Here is a 19,113-nt window from a genome sequence, read left to right on the forward strand (position 1 = left end):
TAACTGAAGGAAAAGTAATTTGGCTTTTTAGACCGACACACTCTTTCCACCTTTTTATTAAAGGTTTGAAATTTTTTTTTTTTAGCCTTCATGGCATTTCTAATTTTGTGGTTATTAAACAGTTTAAAGGGTAGTTGACTCATTTTTTCATATACAAAGTGACATACACATTAACTGTGAAGGAAAAGTAATCTGGCCTTTTAGGACCCAGGTATTTTGGTTTCTTTCTGAACTAGTTATAACTTTGAAGATAGAAAAATTTGAACTGTTGATTGTTTTGGGAATACAGCTAGAGATAGTAATAGGTTTGCCTCTATGAATTAGGTAGTTGACAGTTGATGGGTGGGTGGATTTGTGTGAGATGAAAACACTGAAATTGGAGCCAGGAGTCATGGGTTCTGCCTCTGCTTTGAGAGTCACTAGTTATATGACTGTGGGCAAGTCAACTAAGTCTTTGTGCCTCTAAAAGACCCCAACACTGTCCTGATGCTCACGGACTGTGTCCAAATAGCTCACCCTGTATTTTTTTTTTTTAACTCAAAAGGATTTAAGTCAGAATCAGAATGCTTAAAAATCTCAAAATGAATGTCTATACCTAATTCCTTTATGCAAAAAATATTTGTTAAACTCCTTAGAGTACTTTCTGAAGAGCAAATCTTTTAATTCCTAGGGTTTTTGAAAAGCCTGTTCTGGTTTTTTCAAAACTGTAATGAAGAGATAGGTTATATTGCAGTGGTGTATGTGAAGTCATATTACACCGTTGCAGACCCACGCAGTAAGCGGAGGGGGCACGGGTTCAGTGTTAATGTCCTGGCAGACATTGATGTCATTAATAATTCTAATGAAATACATAATTTTTGACAACTTTTGGATTCCTCTACCAGAACTGAAAAACTGAGGAAGTGAGTTCTTTATTCAGATGCTCTAGAAAGTGAGCTCTTTATTAAAATCTTCTGAAAGACTCAAGAATAAGCTGTAGATATTTGATCTTTTCCAGTTAGTGTGGAAAGGAAATTGGCTATTTATTCTGAAGATTCTACTCACAGTTTAAATTTTCATATGTGAAAGCAAAACTAACTTAGTTACTTCGGCAGCTAATATTATGACAATGTAAAAGTTGGTGAATATGTCTTTAATATTTGTAATTCTAAGAGAAAGCCTAGGAATATTAAGATTCCATAATAGCGTTCTTCATATCAGTCTTTTCATCTCTTAAAATATTACTTGAAAGTCCTTTCCTGAAACTAACACAATATTGTAAAGCAATTATACTCCAATAAAGATGTTACAAAAAAAAAAAGTCCTTCCCTGAATTATCATATAAACTTTCATTGGAATTGAAAATATATGTGATGTACACAGTTATGTCTATATTATGAATTAAATTATCTTTACAAATTGTACAGTTGGAAAAAAATGTGTATATATTGTGTTCGTTTAGCTTTAGGAGGTAGAAATAAATATGACTAGAGTAAAAATTTAGAATTACTGGTTCTAATGTTTAACAACTCAACATATTCATTTACTTATGGAAAACAATACTTAGTATGCTAGCAATATGATAGTGGATAAAAGGTTTTTCTAAGAGCATTACAAGGTAGTTACAAGTAAGACAGTCATAATGTAGTAACATACTGTCCTGTATTTGATATTGTAGAACAGTTGCCAAATAGAAACACATGCACACACACATGAACCTTGATGTATGGAACTCATTCAGGAGGGTGTGCTCTTGAACATATCCTTTCTTTTTTTCATTCCTTCCTCTTATATATGGAAAACATGATGAGCAAAAAGAGGGCTAAAATTACCCATAGATAATCTGATAATGTTTGGGCAAAAATTGTATCTTCATCTTTAAATAGAAATGATCATAATTCCTACCTTAGTAGGATCATTGTGAGACTCTATAGCATCCACAGTTTAGAACCTTTGTTATGTAATAGTAAGCACTCAATGCTAGCTATTATTATTGTTGACTGATGAACATATGAAGATACCTGTGTGAATGTATTTACTACAGCATAGTTTATAAATGTAGAAAACCAGAAACAAACTAAAGATGCCATAATATGTTTATGGTACATCTATTTAAGGAATATATGTTGTCGTGAAAAATAATGTAGATATATACTTATTGAGGTGGATAGATGCCCAAAATATATGGAAAGTGAAAGCAGCGTGAAGAATATGATTTTTTTTTTTGTAAAAAACGTTAAAAATTTTAACAAATTGCTAAAGGTCAAGTATAGGCTGGTATGATACTATAAAATCCCTGTAAGCAGTGCCAAAGGGGAGCTCACGTCCACTCTCCACAGACCTCACTGGGTGCCTATAAGCTTAAACTAGGGGCAAGGCAAGAGAGAGGCCCAAGGTACAGGCCTGGGGGAAGGAAGCAGCTTCTACTTTGGGAAGGGCCTGGATTCTTCTCCCCTATAGAATAAAACCTAACAATGCTGAGACAGAAAACCCTCCCTGGAGAAGAGAACAGACAAAACTACCCCTTCAGGGGAGGTATAGGAAACTCCTATGAGAGAAATCAATGGAGGAGGGAAGGATCCTGTGGAAAGCTTTGTCCTTGATATCCAGGTACAAACAACCTACTTATGATGGAGGCTGAATCATATCAACAAAGAATGCCTTCACCTTCCCACCGTTAGACCAGCCAGCACCAACAAACAAGTGTCAAATGTGTGGGGTAGGCCAAGAGCATGAAGAGAGACCTTCTCTGAGGCATAGACTCTGAGAAAAATCCTAAAGCTATGAGTGGAACAAGAACCTTGAAAAAGAAAGGATTCAGCAACCCAGCTCCTACCCTAAGCACACAGTAATGCGAGGCAGATTTTAAGCTGGTAGATTACTGAGGATAACCATAGCAAAAACAAACCAAACAGCACAACTTCTAACTAGATTGACTCAACTCCACACACTAAAGCCCTAGCAGAAGAGGAGGCATGCCCATTCCCAGACATAAATATATTTATCTCAGTCTCTCTGCTCCTACACAGGATGTATGCCTTTTAAACAAAAATTATAAGATGAAGAAAATAAGAAAAATAACACACTGTCACAAGACAAAGGAATCAACAGAATCAAACTCAGATATGATCCAGGTGTTGGAACTGTCAGATGCAACTTAAAATACCTGTGATTAATATGTTAAAGGCTCAAGTAGAAAAGGTAGACAACAGATACCAACAGATGGGGAATATCAACAGAGAGTTGGAAGCTCTAAGAAAGAATCGATTGGAAATCTAGTAATTAAAAACACAGTACCAGAGGTGAAGAATGCCTTTAATGGATTTGCCAGTAGACTTGCAAATGTTGAGGAAAGAATCAGAAAACGTGACGATAAATTGCTAGAAATTTACCCAAACTGAATCACAAAAATAAAAAATCATCGGAAAAAAACCCACAAAACCCCCCAGATCACCCAAGAGCTGTGGGTCAGTTTCAGATGATCTAATATGTGCAGGTAGAATCAGAAGGAAAAGAGAGGGACTCCCTTCGTGGTCCAGTGGTTAAGACTCCGCGCTCCCAATACAGGGGGCCCGGGTTCAATCCTTGGTCAGGGAACTAGATCCCACATGCTGCAACTAAAGATCCTGCATGCTGCAACTAAAAGATCCTGTGTGCCACAACTAAAAATCCCTCATGCCTCAACGAAGCTCCCACACGCAGGAACCCTTCGTTGCTACAAAGATGCCATGTGCCGCAACTAAGACCCGGCGCAGCCAAATAAATAAATATTTTTTTAAAAAAAGAAGAAAAAGGTTTTTAAAATGCTGAAAGAATTCGATGGAACAAAAATATTTTTCAAAAATAAAGGAGAAATAAAGTCTTTTAGACAAACAAAAACTGAGAGAATTCATTACAAGCTTACTTGCACTACAACTTGAATCTACACAAAGAATTGGTGAGCACTGGAAATGGAACAAGTGAAGGTAAATATAAAATAAATTTTGTTTTTTAAATTGTTCTAAAAAATGATTAAGTGCTCATGGATAGACCATATTATGGATCAGAAAATAAATCTTAAAACATTTTTTAAAAATTTAAATTATACAAAGAATATTTTCTAACCATAATGGAATTAAATTAGGAATTAATAACAGTAAAAAGTATCTGGAAAATGCCCATATATTTAGAAATTAAACAGTACACTTCTAAATAGCTTGCTGGATCAAAGAGGAAGTCACAGAGAACATGTGAAAACATTTAAAAAAATTTTTTAAATTGAAGTATAGTTGATTTACAATGCTGTTAGTTTCCGGTGTACAGCACAGTGATTCAGTTATACATATATATGTATATTCTTTTTCATATTCTTTTCCATTGTCATTTATTACAGGATATTGAATATAGTTCCCTGTGCTATACAGTAGGACGTTGTGTTTTATCTATTTTTTATATAGTAGTTTGTATCTGCCAGTTCTGAACTCCTAATTTATCCCTCCCCTAACCCCCTTTCATAACCATAAATTTGTCTTCTGGAAAACATTTTGAATTGAATGAAAAATTATTAAATATATCCAAATTTATAGGTTGCAGCTAAAGCAGGGATTAGAGAAAAATCTGTAACATTAAATGCTTATAGTAGAAAAGAAAAAAGGCTTCAAGTCCGTGATCTAAGTTTTTACCTAAAGGTAGCAAAAAAAAAAAAAAAAAAAAAAAAGAGCAAATTAACCCTAAAGCACACACAAGGAAGAAATAATTAAAAGGGAAAATCAGGGAAATTCATCATTGTTCTAGAGGTCCTATAGCCAATGCAGTAAGGCGAGAAAAAGAAACAAACGGCATATGGATTGGAAAGGAAGAATTACAGATGGCTGTATTCACAGAGAGCATGATTTTTTATGTAAAAAAACTGTATATTAAAAAATGGGGGAAGAGGACTGTGTGTTAATGTCATAAAAGACAAAGGCTGTTGGAAATGCTCCAGGTTAAAGGATACTGAAGAGACATGACAAAAAAATTCAGTACCTGCTCCCAGATTAGATCCTGAGGGGAAATGCTACAAAGGACATGAATGGATCAACTGACAAAATTAAAATATGGATGGAAGGTTAGACAGAAGTCTAACGTGACATCCAACCTACGAACATCCTAACACAGCCCATATCTATATGAAATTATGAAGGTGATAACTGATAATTTAAAAAGAGAATTTTCTTTTTTAATTAATTAATTATTTTTGGCTGCGTTGTGTCTTCGTTGCTGTGCACGGGCTTTCTCTAGTTGCAGTGAGCGGGGGCAACTCTTCTTTGCAGTGCACGGGCTTCTCACTGCAGTGGCTTCTCTTGTTGCAGAGCACGGGCTCTAGGTGCACGGGTTTCAGTAGTTGTGGCATACGGGCTCAGTAGTTGTGGCTCACAGGCTTAGTTGCTCCACGGCATGTGGGATCTTCCCGGACCAGGGCTTGAACCCATGTCTCCTACATCGGCAGGATTCTTAACCACTGTGCCACCAGGGAGGCCCCTGGTACATGGATTCTTAACCACTGTGCCACCAGGGAAGTCCAAGAGAATTTTCTTAGTCTTAAGAAATACTGAAGTATTTAGGGGTAAAGGACCATGATATATATAACTTATCCTCAAATGGTTCAGGAAGAAAAAAACAACAACTATGTAGAGAGACAGGAAGAGAGCAAGAGAGTGTACGTACAGATGATAAAGCAAATTAGGGTAAAATGTCATAGGTAAATCTAGGTGTTTCCTGTACTCTTTTTATTTTTGTAACTCTTTGTAATTTGAAATTTTTTTTTAAGTTTTAAAAAACATTCTTCAAAAATGGCAAAAGAAGAGAGCCATCATACTTGAAGTTAGAAATCACTTTTCTCCCAGTAAGCACTGTGAGGGATGAGGTAATGTCTGCCTCCAGAACAAAGACAGGGTTGCTTACTGCTTATTATAATACATCAGTTTCCCCAAGCTCAGTGTTCCTCTCCTCTAATGCAGCCCATCGTAAGTGCAGCCATCCATCTGGGCCCTCTGTGTTGCCCTCATGTGAACTGACACTAACAGAGTGATGATCGTGCTCCTTGCTGTGCTCTGAGTAAAGTCCTTTGTCTCTGACACAAGAGTCTCATGTCTTCTGCCAGCACCTATGAACAAGTAACAGGATAACTTTTTAGATGGAAGGGGTAAAGTCAGATCCCAGACCTGCTAGTCTAGTCCTCTGAACATGTCATCCTCATTCCTATTTTTGTCTTTTTTCTCACACTGAATTCTTTGCTAGGAATACCTTTCCCATTTTGCCTGCCCAAACCTTATATGTTCTTTCAATGTATGCCTTTAGTTCTACTTCTGGTTTAGTAATCTCTCCTTCTCTAGATTCTTAGAAAATTTTTGTTTTCTCCACTACTCATTAGTCATCTCTTCCTCTCTTCCTTTACTCCATTTTCTTTCTCCATCCATTTTCCTTTTCCTCTTCCCCACTCTTCTGTCTTTCTCTTATTTAAATGTAATCAGATTGAATATGACAAACATCTGTTAGACTATGTGAGAGCAGATACTTTATTATATACACCTTTGTTCCCATATAGAGCAAAGTATAGGATTCATTTATGTATTTCTAATTGATTGATTCTTATTATGAGCAGCTAAACTGTTCACAAACATGTTTTTAAAACCCTTTATTTTAGGTTATTGTATTATTTACATAGATCAGAAGTACTAAGTAGGATCATAGGATTTTCAGGGTTGAAAGAGTCTTAGAAATCATTCAAGGAAAACCCCTTTATTTTCCTAAAGAAAATAGGTCATGGTTAGTGAAATCCATTATTACTAAGCAAGGACTTATATCACTATTTTTTTTTTTTTTTACTTCTCACTATGGTTGTTAGTGATTATAATTTTATCATACTACTTTAAACTCAGTTTCATGTGCTGGTGTTATTTATTGGAGGCAACAATTGTAAAATTATCATTTGGATTACCATTAATAAGTTAGTTATTATTAGCATGTGCATTTTGTGGAAAACTCTTAGGTCAGATTCACCTTTTGTGGTACAATAGTGTTCGAAAAGGTGACTCCCAAAAATCTAATTTTAAGAGGATTACTCCTCTGCTCATTGGAATCTGGTCTAATAAATTAGTATTAAAATCTTTTTCTTGGCCACTTAGGCTGTGCACCACAGTTATTAAGATCATTGGATTCTAGAACTAGATTTCCTGTATTTGAATCCCAGCCCTGCCGCTTCCTGGCAGTGTGACCTGGGTTATGTTACTTAACCTCTCTGTGCTCTGATTTCTTATTTGTAAAATGGAGATAATTACAGTAACTATCTCATGGGTTACTGGGAGATTAAATGAATTAATACATGTAAAGTGCTTAAAAGAGTGCCTGGCACAAAATAAGTGATACATATTTTCACTGGTTTTTTCTTTTACTAAAAGATGGCTACTAATCCATGATAGTTTCCATTTAACTTTTCAGCCTAAGTAAGAGGATAGTTTATGCATGGCATCAGCTTCTGAGGGATTTGTTTCACTCCTCTATATTTTGAAGTTGTTTTTTTCCTTAGTGTTTATTACTGCTAAGGAATTCTTTTTACCAGTGCCTCTTACCATACAGTTTTCTTTTACACATAATTCTTTGTATGTTTTGTATGTGTTACGTGTTTTGTGTGTGTGTGTTCTTTTTTTTTTAAACAGTTTGATGTAATAATTCCACTTTAGTGACTTTTAAATAATTCCATGAGTCTGCGCTATACAAATGAGGATAGTTTAGATGTGCACTTAACAGAAGTTATGGAATATAACCTGATACTTTGGCTATGTATTCCCACTTCACGTACCTTTAACTAATATTCATTTACGATCCTTTTCTAAATTATGATTGATTAAAAATACTAGACCATATAAATCCAAGTATGACCATACGGTGCTTTTAAGAATAACTGATCTCCCAGTAACGTGGTCTCAGTAAAATGTTCTCTTTTTTAATTATGTAGTCCTCCTCGCCATCCTCATCACAGCCTCATTCTAGCCACTGCAGAGCGAAGGCCTCATCATGGTGTCACCATGCATCCCTGCCCTGGGTCAAACGTAACCATGTAGGCCCTGCAAAGGCTACCAGTCCATCTCTCCGTCTTCGTCGCTGGCGACCCTTCTTACGCCTACCATCTTTGGGTCTCCATTCTGTTGTAAGTGTAGTCAATCTTCCATCTCTTCTTCCAGTGACAGGGGCAGTCCATTTTTTCCCTTAAACTTCTTCAGTCTTCAAAGTGCTTTTCTCTTGGTTCATCAACCATTAGCTTTTTCTCCCCCAGTAAGACTGCAAGCATACCTCTATGTTTTGCAGTCCAGCTTGACCCCCACCAGTGCTTTGGTGAACATCCATCTTTCCACTCCATATAACGCCAACAGGTCCCTGCCTTTTGATGAGTGCTGATCGACATTCATGATACTGTTTAAGTTCCTGTCAGTTGTTAAAGTGAATATGTATTCTCTTACCCTTCATCTTTCCAATTTCATTTAGTTGACTCAGGTCAACAAATGCTGTGTACCGTCTGAGTTCTTTGCCATCTCTTACTTTATTTTTTTTTTCATGTTTCTGAACATGACTTTAGTCTCTTGTCATGCTTTGGGGTTATTTTACTTACTCTATCCTTAATCTAAGCCTCCATGGTGTAGGGTGTTTCATCTAAGCTATTTTATTCCCTGAGGTGGCTCAGGTACTTGGTTTAATCTTGATCCAATCTTCCCTGCCTATTCAGTTTCTAAAGATCTTTTCTCAAGTAGGAGGTGACAATTTTTCTCCTTGTGAATTGATATAGACTTCCCACAAATTTTATAATTTCTCCTTCTTAAGTTGACTATATTAGCAAACTGTTAAAAAGTACATTTGTTCTTGTAATCGTGCTAATTACCTTAAATGTTGAGGTTGATGGTGGAATTCTAATAATTCTCATAATTGAAATAAGATGCAGGATTGCAACTATAGTTCTTGTCTTTCTGATGTTTTAGAAAATTAATGGTAATGACTATAGCTTGGCAGAGCCTACCTAGAAATGGTACATCTGAAAGATTTGGTGTATGCCACACATTTATAAGAAACTTGACACTTCAGTAAATCATCGTGACTTTTGAAGCCAGAGGAAGTCTGATTACACATACTTTCACACTTAAAAAAATTAAAAGTTGGTGTCAGACATTCTTTCCTTCCCCTTATTTACTCTTCTAGAGCTATTCTCAAACTATGAGGTGGAGTCTTGGCACTTTTCCTTAAACATCTGCTTCCATCAAATATCAGTATGGTCATCAAAATAGCCTTCCGTCAACAAACTGGTATCACCAAACTGGTGTCTCTCTATTTCATTATCCTCATTGGGTCACAACATGCATTTGTCATATTTATTTATCCATCTGATATTTATTGCTTCCCTACTGTGCCATACGCTGGCACAGTAGGAGATACAAGTGAATTCGGTGATCAGAGTAAAACCCTAATTTTCTAAATTCTGACTTGGGTACAGTTGATTCCAAATAGGAATAAATTCCTTTGTACTTAAAAAATATTCTAAATATAAATGAACATGTCATAAAAATTGGCATTCTTTTCCCCATGTTCATTCCATTGCTTTATAGCTTCATAAGTGTTTTCATAGCCTAGTGGTTAAGAACATGGATTCTAGAATGACATTGCCTGTATTTGAAACCAGATTCTATCACTTACTAGCTTTGTGACCCAGAGCATGTTACTTAACACTTCTGTGCCTCAATTTTCTTGAGAGTACAATGGGTACAACTATATTACCTACCTCATAGGGTTTATATGACAATTAATTGGTCAATTCTTATAAAGCACTTAGAACAGTGCCTGGTATATATTTAGCGCCACAATTATAAATTAAATTTAAACTATTTTTTATAATTTGAAATTTTTATTTAGCATTTAGTTAATTTCTATCTAATTGATTTGTCACATCGTTTTTTAATTCTACAAGGTAATAAGTATGTTCTAAATTAAGAAACTTTGTAAAAAATAAGATATGAAAATGTAGGTAAAAATTATCTAATCTGTAGCTTCTGGTTTTTGCCTTTTGTTAGTTATTGGTCATTTTTTGAAACAGAAGACTTACTGGAATTTGCTTTTTATGTATTGTTCTTGTTTTCAGTGGAATAATGTTTAAGCAATTGGATAATTATAGATTTCAGACTCTGACTAATTGAAGTTGACCAAAGGAAAAGGCTTGTAATAGGTGCTGAGGTCTTGTGGAAGGTTTAGAAATTTTGAGCATTTATCTTTTATAATAGTTTGAAGGCTTTTCATGCCCTCTTTAGCGTTTTGTATTTTTAGTATGCACTTTTGGATAAAAGGTACAATGACTCACAATTTTGAGTCACCAGATTTAGTGACTCCATACATTTGTAATAATGTAGTCTTAGTATTGTAATAACACATAATGTTTGTATGGCACTTAACAGTTTACAAAGTAGTTTCATGCATTTCGTTTAAACCTCAAAACAGATAAGAAACCCAGTGCTCACAGGGGTTGGGTACATATTCAGGTCTCTGGTTCTGGTTGTATTACTTTTATCTCTAGCACGGTTGTATTTACTGACAAAATGTAAAAAGCAGAAGCTATTAGAGGTATTATTCTTAAGAAGAGATGGTGTTAAAATAAGTAATAATTTTAAAGACATAATAGCTCAAAAGATTTTAAATATACTTTATATCCTATTGGAGAATTGTGTCTTAAAATAAGTAAATCAAGCCCCTTTCCCAGTTGGATAAGGAATTTTTTGTAGTGTTCTTGTTATAGAATTGAATTTATAGTTTGTAGAATTGCCTAGATTTAACCATGAAAAATTGGGTTCTCTCTGGTTATTGGTGAAATGGGGGTATTGGATTGAGTCATCACTAAAATCTTTGATTCTCTGACCCGTAAAATAAGGGAACTCATTATCACTGTCTTTAAGTGTTTGAAGAAATATCATGTTCAAGGGGGATTAGACTTTTTTAAGATGATGGAAAATATTGGGAAACATTTTTTGCCTCAGTATGAAGGATAATTCTAACAAAACTGTCAAAATGGAATGGACTGCCTGAAAACCTAGTGGCAGTTCCCTGTTGTTTGCGGGGATACCACAAGATGGGGCTACAATAGAGAGCAGCCTAGCATTGGAGCAACAGTAAAACTACATAACTGTGATTCCTACCAACTGTGAAATTCTTTAGTTCTAAGTTGAATTTAGGAAGAGCTAGTTTGCCAGAGCAATTTATGTTGCGTTGTTGCCATTCGTAATTTGAGGGCAATAATCTCTGAAGAATAATACGAGGTTAGATGAGTCACTATCTGTAATGCTTTCGAGGCATCCAGTAAATCCAAGATAGTAATGTTTGTTCTGTTCCTTTCAATTTCTGTATCTGAAAACTTCGTATTACTTAAAACTTAAAATTATATAATTACTTGAGGGTGAAAAAATAGAAATTTTAGAGTTGATACTGTTGTGTTACTTACTGGATATTAAATAATATGAGATATAACTTGATTATGCCTCTTTAAAACTTTTGCCTCTAAAATTTGTACTTACATTTAACAGTGATTATATTTCATTTCAAACCATTTAGATTTGGTATATAGCTAACACATATTAGTGTTATCTGTGTAGTTACTATATATTGTAAACAGTGCTAGTTTATCATGTATTGACTTGCATAAGTTATTTGAATGTCTAAGAAATGTAGCACAAGTTGCTCATGTAAATTGAATTTGGCAAGCTAAAAAAACCTGGGTAGAGTTTTAATATCAAATAGTTCACTGAGAAAACAAGAAAAATCGTAGGCTAAGTTAAATTTTACTTTAACTTGTTCATATTCCCTTTTTCTCCTTTAATCTTTTGGGCTATTTTCCTGCTTCTCTTCGTTTTGGTTTTTTTTTTTTGGTGGTACGCGGGCCTCTCACTGTTGTGGCCTCTCCCGTTGCGGAGCACAGGCTCCGGACGCGCAGGCTCAGCGGCCATGGCTCACGGGCCCAGCCGCTCCGCGGCACGTGGGATCTTACCGGACCGGGGCACGAACCCGCGTCCCCTGCATCGGCAGGCGGACTCTCAACCACTGCACCACCAGGGAAGCCCCTTCTCTTCGTTTTTAAACCTTTTGAATCTAGGATGAATAAAAATACTTATTTTATTCTAAGTCTATATTGCATTTTTCAAAAAATGAGATTAAGGTTACATCATTAAGGGAAGAACTCACTTTCTTGATGTCCTAAAATTTAACTTGCAAAGTTTTTTTAAACGCTGTTTATGCTATTATTAAACTTCTAAAAACTTTATTATTTCAAGTTTCAGAAATTAGACAAATGAGTTAATGCATTCATTTCATTCAGCAAGTATGCACTGTATACCGACTATGTACCAGGTGTTGTGCTAGGTGCTGGGCTTCCAGAGTGAACAAAACTTTAGGTTAAAATCAATTGAGATTAAGAAAGGTGGGGCTTCCCTGGTGGCGCAGTGGTTGAGAGTCCGCCTGCCGATGCAGGGGACGCGGGTTCGTGCCCCGGTCCGGGAGGGTCCCGTATGCCGCGGAGCGGCTGGGCCCGTGAGCCTGCGCGTCCGGAGCCTGTGCTCCGCAGCGGGAGAGGCCGCAGCAGTGAGAGGCCTGCATACCGCAAAAAAAAAAAAAGAAAGGTGTGCCTTGAGTCATTGTTTTCCTTGTTGATGGGCAAGCACATTTGTTATAAATGTAGGCATGTTCACTCTGTCCATTATATCAAAGATTAAGCCTTGAATTATATGGGATAAATGTTTTTTCATGTCATTTGATATTATTTGTATGTGTTTACATGTAGTTGATTGATTTGTTTGACTACTAATATATATAATATGTATTTTCCCCTCCTATTCCAGGCACCAAATATAGATGAAAAAGTAGATCTTCATTTTATTGCATTAGTTCATGTAGATGGGCATCTCTATGAATTAGGTAAGAACTATTTTAATTTATCCTGGGGAAAGAAATAGTAAATGGGGAAATCTGTATTTATGATAAAACTGTTGATATTTATTGTGTTTACATAAATTAATTGATTACCATATAACATTGAGTTGGCATAATGGAAGTTTTCCATTTAAAAATTTTTACTAGAAAAAATAAATATATTTTTGATGTTCAAGTAACTTGTAATTCAAGAATTCCTGCATACCACCTTTGCATTTTAGCAAAGCAGGAAAATGCTTTGCTAAATCATTTAGGAAACTCCTGTAAATCACTTCAGCAGTCTTTACTAAATTTTTGAGTCGGTTATCATCAACATCTTGGGTGAACCATCTTGATCCTGAAACTAGTTTTAAAACATAGTGTATTATTCATAATGACTAGTTTTTGTATTCAATACTGAGTATCACTAGTTTTCAGGCTTTTGTACTATCCCTTTGTATCACATCTGATTTTTAAAAAGACTTTATCGGAGTCTATGTTTTCTGGCAACAGTTCCCTAAGGCATGTGTCAAAGTAGCCATGATTAATTACTTGGTATTTTGGCCTATTCCTGCACTTACCTTTTAAAAGTTTAACTATAGGTGGACTACTTTAGTTTGCATTTGGAGGAGAGGATATTTTAATTGATAATTAAAGGATAACTAGAGGATAATTTTAGAGGATAATAACTCGAGGATAGTTTAAATTGATTCATTCAGGCAGAAGAAACTTTTATGATTCTTTCAAAATTGGTAGATAGTACTTATGAGTCCTTTTTGTCTTTCTCTCTGAGACCTTCTTTGACTAAAAAAGGTCGAGGGCTTCCCTGGTGGCACAGTGGTTGGGAGTCCGCCTGCCGATGCAGGGGACGAGGGTTCGTGCCCCGGTCCGGGAAGATCCCACATGCCGCGGAGCGACTGGGCCCGTGAGCCATGGCCGCTGAGCCTGCGCGTCCAGAGCCTGTGCTCCGCAACGGGAGAGGCCACAACAGTGAGAGGCCTGCGTACCGCAAAAAAAAAAAAAAAAAAAAGTCGAATAAAGAAACAAAAAATTGAAATCCTTTTCAATTTCTAGATACCATGATTTTCAGTTCTCTTCTCATTTGCTGTAAATATTAACTTTTCGCTTTCATTTTCCTTAACTTACTTGAAGACTGAAGAGTTCCAAAAGGACTCTGATTGTGACTGTAAATGTGGTCCATAAAATTTAGATGGATTTTATATTTGGAATATGGCAACAGAATCATACACTTCATTAAAAAGAAGTGGCTCTATTAAAGGGAACAAGGAAAGGAATGTACATCCCTCTGGGTCATCTACAATAGTAGAGTGATTTGAGTAGGACTCAAACTAAAATGAAATAGTTGTCATCAGAGTATATAACAGACCTGCAGAGCAATTTGGAACATATGCTTTGCTAATTCAGTCTCTATAATCCACATAAAGATAAAATGTAATAGGGATTGGGGATTTCAAATGTCTGATTGCTGGAAGCTAGTTTCTGCTCTGAATGCTGAATAATAAAGAGTAACTAGTAGAAGTGGAAGTAAAGAGAGTGCTGAGACTTATCAGACACATTCTGTTGACTTCAAGAAAGTAGATTTAGGAAAGGCCAGAGGAGTGATAAATATGATCCATAACCAGAGACTGTAAAAGTAATGGTGACTTTCAGAATGGGAGACTTCATAATAGAGCAAACAATAACATCTAAAAGATATTCAGAAGAAAAAAATCTCTGATCATCTCATGGGAAGGAATGAGTTGTCTAAAAACCTCAGTTTGACTGATTAGCTAGCTTTCTGAGCTCAGAGACTAAAAGGGCAGTAGAAGGAAAGACGTGTATCAGGGATAGGCTACATATGCAGAATGGTTCTTTTTTGTAGCATGCCAAGATCAGCACCAAAGTATTTTAAAATTGGTTTGAACTAAGAACATCAGAAAGGGAAGGCAGAACTACTGAGGTCTTGTTTGGTTCTAGTATTCTTTAGCAGGAAGAATGATTGATGTTGCTGATAGAGAATTAGAGCCCTTTGAGGATTACAATCTTTAAATGAGTTTAAAGAATTTCAGAGTTCTAAAGAATAGCTGGAATCGTTGAGATGTTATAGAGGACAGGGATGAATCCAAGACAAATGAAGATGGGCAGTTGCTGACTCATTGCAAGGGGAATTGGTGGTAGCCCTGACGCAAATTCCTAATAAATTTAAAAGGAATGTTGATCAAGAGGAGTATTGAGTTAGTGCATAGAAAACAGTGGTTAAGAGAACAGCATATGGTTTTTAAGAAAAAAGTCATTTCTGGCTTCCCTGGTGGCGCAGTGGTTGAGAGTCCGCCTGCCGATGCAGGGGACACAGGTTCGTGCCCCGGTCCGGGAAGATCCCACATGCCGCGGAGCGGCTGGGCCCGTGAGCCATGGCCGCTGAGCCTGCGCGTCCGGAGCCTGTGCTCCAGCCCGCGTACCGCAAAAAAAAAAAAAAAAAAGAAAAGAAAAAGAAAAAAAAAAGTCATTTCTAAGTACCCTTATTTTAAAAAACAAGGCTATATGATTATAGACGTGGTGCAAGGTAATTTCTACAGGACAATTGTATAACAAAGGATAGTGGTAGTCTTTAATATATTCATTCTATACCTAATTGTAAGGTTAGCTCATGAAAGGGACTGAGTTATTCATCTTTCTGTTATCACCTCTTGTCCTTAGGGCTTCATGTAGTTCCTGGCATATGTCCTTTTGATGTGTCCGTGTCATTCTTTTGAGCACTTTCTAACTTTCTAGTAGAACAACATTTCCTGGTTCATCCTTTGTTTTCCGTGCCCCAGCCCTGTGTTCAGCCACTTCTCCAAGGAGCCCTGGTTCCTTTTATTGGGAAGTGATGATTGGAACCAAGACCTGGGTGCTAAGTGTGTTCATTGCTATTAAGATGTCATTACTTCTAGGCTTTCTCAGAGGACAGAGCTAGGAAATATTTGTATGTATTCTATACATAGACACATGTATGTGAATATGGATTTACATGCACACACAATTATATATGTTTCTCTATATATTAAAAAGCATTTGTTTACATCCACATTTATGATTCTAACCTAATGTTATACAGTTTATTCTAGTGTTATCCATATTTGTGACTTCCTTTTCTGAACATGGGAAATCTAGCTCTCATTATCCTTCATTTCTTTTCTGATTTACGCATTCCCCTGGTATATAAACAAGCTCTTGACCACCCCAGCCCAAAGCTCTGTTCCAGACACACTGCTTCCCGCCCCCAGCTGGCCCACTGATCCTGGCCTGGTCCCAGACAAAGAGCAACAGCTCGCCAAAGTGTGCAGCTACCTTCCTCCTGGCATTGTGCAAACTCCAACTGCCTCAGCCTCCTTGAACTCTGCTTTCTTTCCCCTCAGTCTCCTAACTGAGGCTGCTGTAGGCTGCTTGGGTTTTCCTTTCTGGCACTGGCAGATAGTGGATATTACTGTTAGGCTTACTAACAGTTCTGGGCTACCTATTTCCCAGTCTATAAAACAGTGGTTTCAGATATTTTGTCCAGGTCTTTAGTTGTTTCCAGTGGAAGGCCTAGTCCAGTACATTATTTCATTCTGGCTAGAGGTGGAAGTTACCTAATGTTATTCCTTGGCTTCCCACAATGAAGATAATCTAGCTTTCCTTTGTCACCCTCTTTACCTACCTCTCCCTCCCAATCACAAAATACATGGTTTACTTTTTCCTGTTCTTCCAGTGTTGTTATAGTTGTTTATATTCTTATGACTACAGAAATACTATTCTCAGAAGAGCCATAGTCAATGTACTTTTCAACTTTTTTATTTCTCCAGATTTCATAATTGTCCTGTTTTGCTTTCTGGTTTGGTTAATTTTCACTCATATTTTCTTTAAAAGTAGTATCTTTTAGTCCAGGTCTATCACTATGTATACATATTGATTCAAAACTTTTTATTATGTTTAGAAGCCATGAAATTATAGAGGGAATTGTGTTTTATGGCTTGAACTTGATGTGCCACTTATAAAACATCTGAAATTATAGGCTTGTATAGAGAGTATCAGTTAACTTTGGGTTAGCAGGAGTTTATATAATTCTGGACTTTTTCATTTTTCATAGTATTGAAAAAGTGCTAGTTTATTCAAGGTGATACTGATTACTTTTGGTGGTCAGCAAAATAATCCTAGGTTATTTAGATTGTTGCTCTATACTCCTACCTTGGTACACAATTAGTAGTAGTAATATATAAACCTTGTAGTGGCTTCCTTTCATTGGTATAAACATGTCAGTCTTACTTAGGAGCCTTCATCAGAAAGCTTTAAAGTGAAGAAAGAAATTTTTTATATTTCTGATGGTCATAACCTTTGAAAAGCTGACATTAATTTTGCATATTCTTTTTAGGAAATTAAAGCCAATAGTATATATTTCTAATAACGTCTGTTTATGAAGATAATATAGGCTTTCAAACATGGAAGCAAGGCTCTAAATAACTATTAGTGTTAAAAATATTCGTAGGTAGCATACTTAAAATGTTTGTTTTAGGATATATTATTTTAACTTTTGCCTCACTGTGGGAAGAGGAAAATGGCAGTTGAAAGTACATTATCCTGTCATTCTTAATTAAGGGGGACTAAAGAGATAGGATAACTAAATAGAATATGTGATTCTTGATTAGATCCCACTTAAAACAAAACATGGATAAAGGATATTTCTGGGTGAATTGGAAAAATTTGTACATGAAATACATGTTGTTAATTGTTTATAATATTCAAAAGAAGGAAAGAAAGTACATCATCCTATACAAACAACTAACCATTCACCTGTTCATCTATTTTCCACAGATGGACGGAAACCATTTCCAATTAACCATGGGGAAACTAGTGATGAAACCTTATTAGAGGTAACAGTAAAACTTGTTGGCCCACCTTCAGTGTCATTAATGTTCTTGTTATCTTTAAAACATCTCTAAAGAGAACTGGTATAGGACTTCCCTGGGCAGTCCAGTGGTTAAGACTCCACACTTCCACTGCAGAGGGCACAGGTTCGATCCCTGGTCAGGGAATTAAGATCCCGCATGCCACGTGGCATGGCAAAAATAAATAAATTAAAAGATAACTGGGATAACATTTTTCTGTATTTCTCCTTGTCCTGGCTCTCTGGAGAAAACCCAAAAAGAAAAATTTGAACTAGCGTTAAAAATCTACAGCAAATAAAGAGGTTTGCAGAGCTCTTTGTGTGAACAAGTATCAAATTTGAAAAAGACAAGAATAGTATTGAAAGAGATGCACATCATATCCCATATTTCATTAAATCCAAGATACCATCATTTATATCTTGATCTTAGAGACTTTTAAATTTACGAACAAATTTTATGGCTTAGAATCAATAAAATATGTAATTTTCATGTTACAAGTTTCTTAAAAGCATTTTAAGAAAGAACACTTAGCGGATCTTATACTTTTGTACTAATCAAATAAAACCACCAGCGATTCACTCTTCTGGTGTCCTTTAAGTTATTTTTTATTTGAGAAAGGAAGTCTGTGGTATAAAATTAGTATGGATTAGGAAAATGTGAAACGTTTATTTATCAGTTTTAAGTAAAACACATTTTTAAACTGCAAGATTATGTATCTTTTTTCCCTATAGGATGCCATAGAAGTTTGCAAGAAGTTTATGGAACGTGACCCTGATGAACTGAGATTCAATGCCATTGCTCTTTCTGCAGCTTAGCTTGTCCAGAATGGAAACACCAAATACTGTATTATTTGCAGCAAAATTAAATTTCTTCTGCCATACACTAACTCAAAAATTTTGATATTTTCATTAACTTGACTGATTAAACTTTATGTGAACTAAGCTTTGGCTTAATCTGTGTTTTATATTATTTTTGCCTCAAATTAAAGCTGCAGTTCTTCCGTTTCTTTCTTATGAAGGATTTACCTTATTGGATGACTAGCTGTATCTTTCTTACTCTTTTTGAGTTTCATGGGAGATTCTGTATTGGGACACAGGCACAATTTCCATCTGCATAGTATGAACATATATCATATATTTATTTAGCAAACATTTGGTTAGCATCTACTTTTAATGAGCTGGACACTGTTCTAGGCACTGGAGTTACAGCAGTGAACACTGTGGGCAAGTTCCTTAGTCACAGAGCTTATGTTCTTGTGAGAATAGACAGATGATAAGCACAT

At 36.0% G+C, this 19,113-nt stretch overlaps 1 protein-coding gene across 4 annotated transcripts in view; it reads left to right on the top strand.

Moving 5' to 3' along the window:
• Positions 1–18,772, top strand: part of UCHL3 (ubiquitin C-terminal hydrolase L3) — a 50,614-nt gene extending 31,842 nt beyond the window's left edge. For 3 of the 4 annotated variants that reach the window (XM_055089700.1, XM_055089702.1, XM_055089703.1), the window contains 3 exons: positions 12,858–12,933; positions 17,758–17,816; positions 18,563–18,772. In XM_055089700.1, the coding sequence (XP_054945675.1) occupies positions 12,858–12,933; positions 17,758–17,816; positions 18,563–18,646 (219 nt within the window). In that variant the 3' untranslated portion in view covers positions 18,647–18,772. Of the gene's footprint in view, positions 1–7,954; positions 8,350–12,857; positions 12,934–17,757; positions 17,817–18,562 lie in introns of those variants that run through there. The other variant, XM_055089701.1, reaches the window with a different exon arrangement.
• The last annotated feature ends 341 nt before the right edge of the window (positions 18,773–19,113 follow it).

This window comes from Physeter macrocephalus, chromosome 13 (assembly GCF_002837175.3).
Source record: "Physeter macrocephalus isolate SW-GA chromosome 13, ASM283717v5, whole genome shotgun sequence".
NCBI lineage: Eukaryota > Metazoa > Chordata > Mammalia > Artiodactyla > Physeteridae > Physeter > Physeter macrocephalus.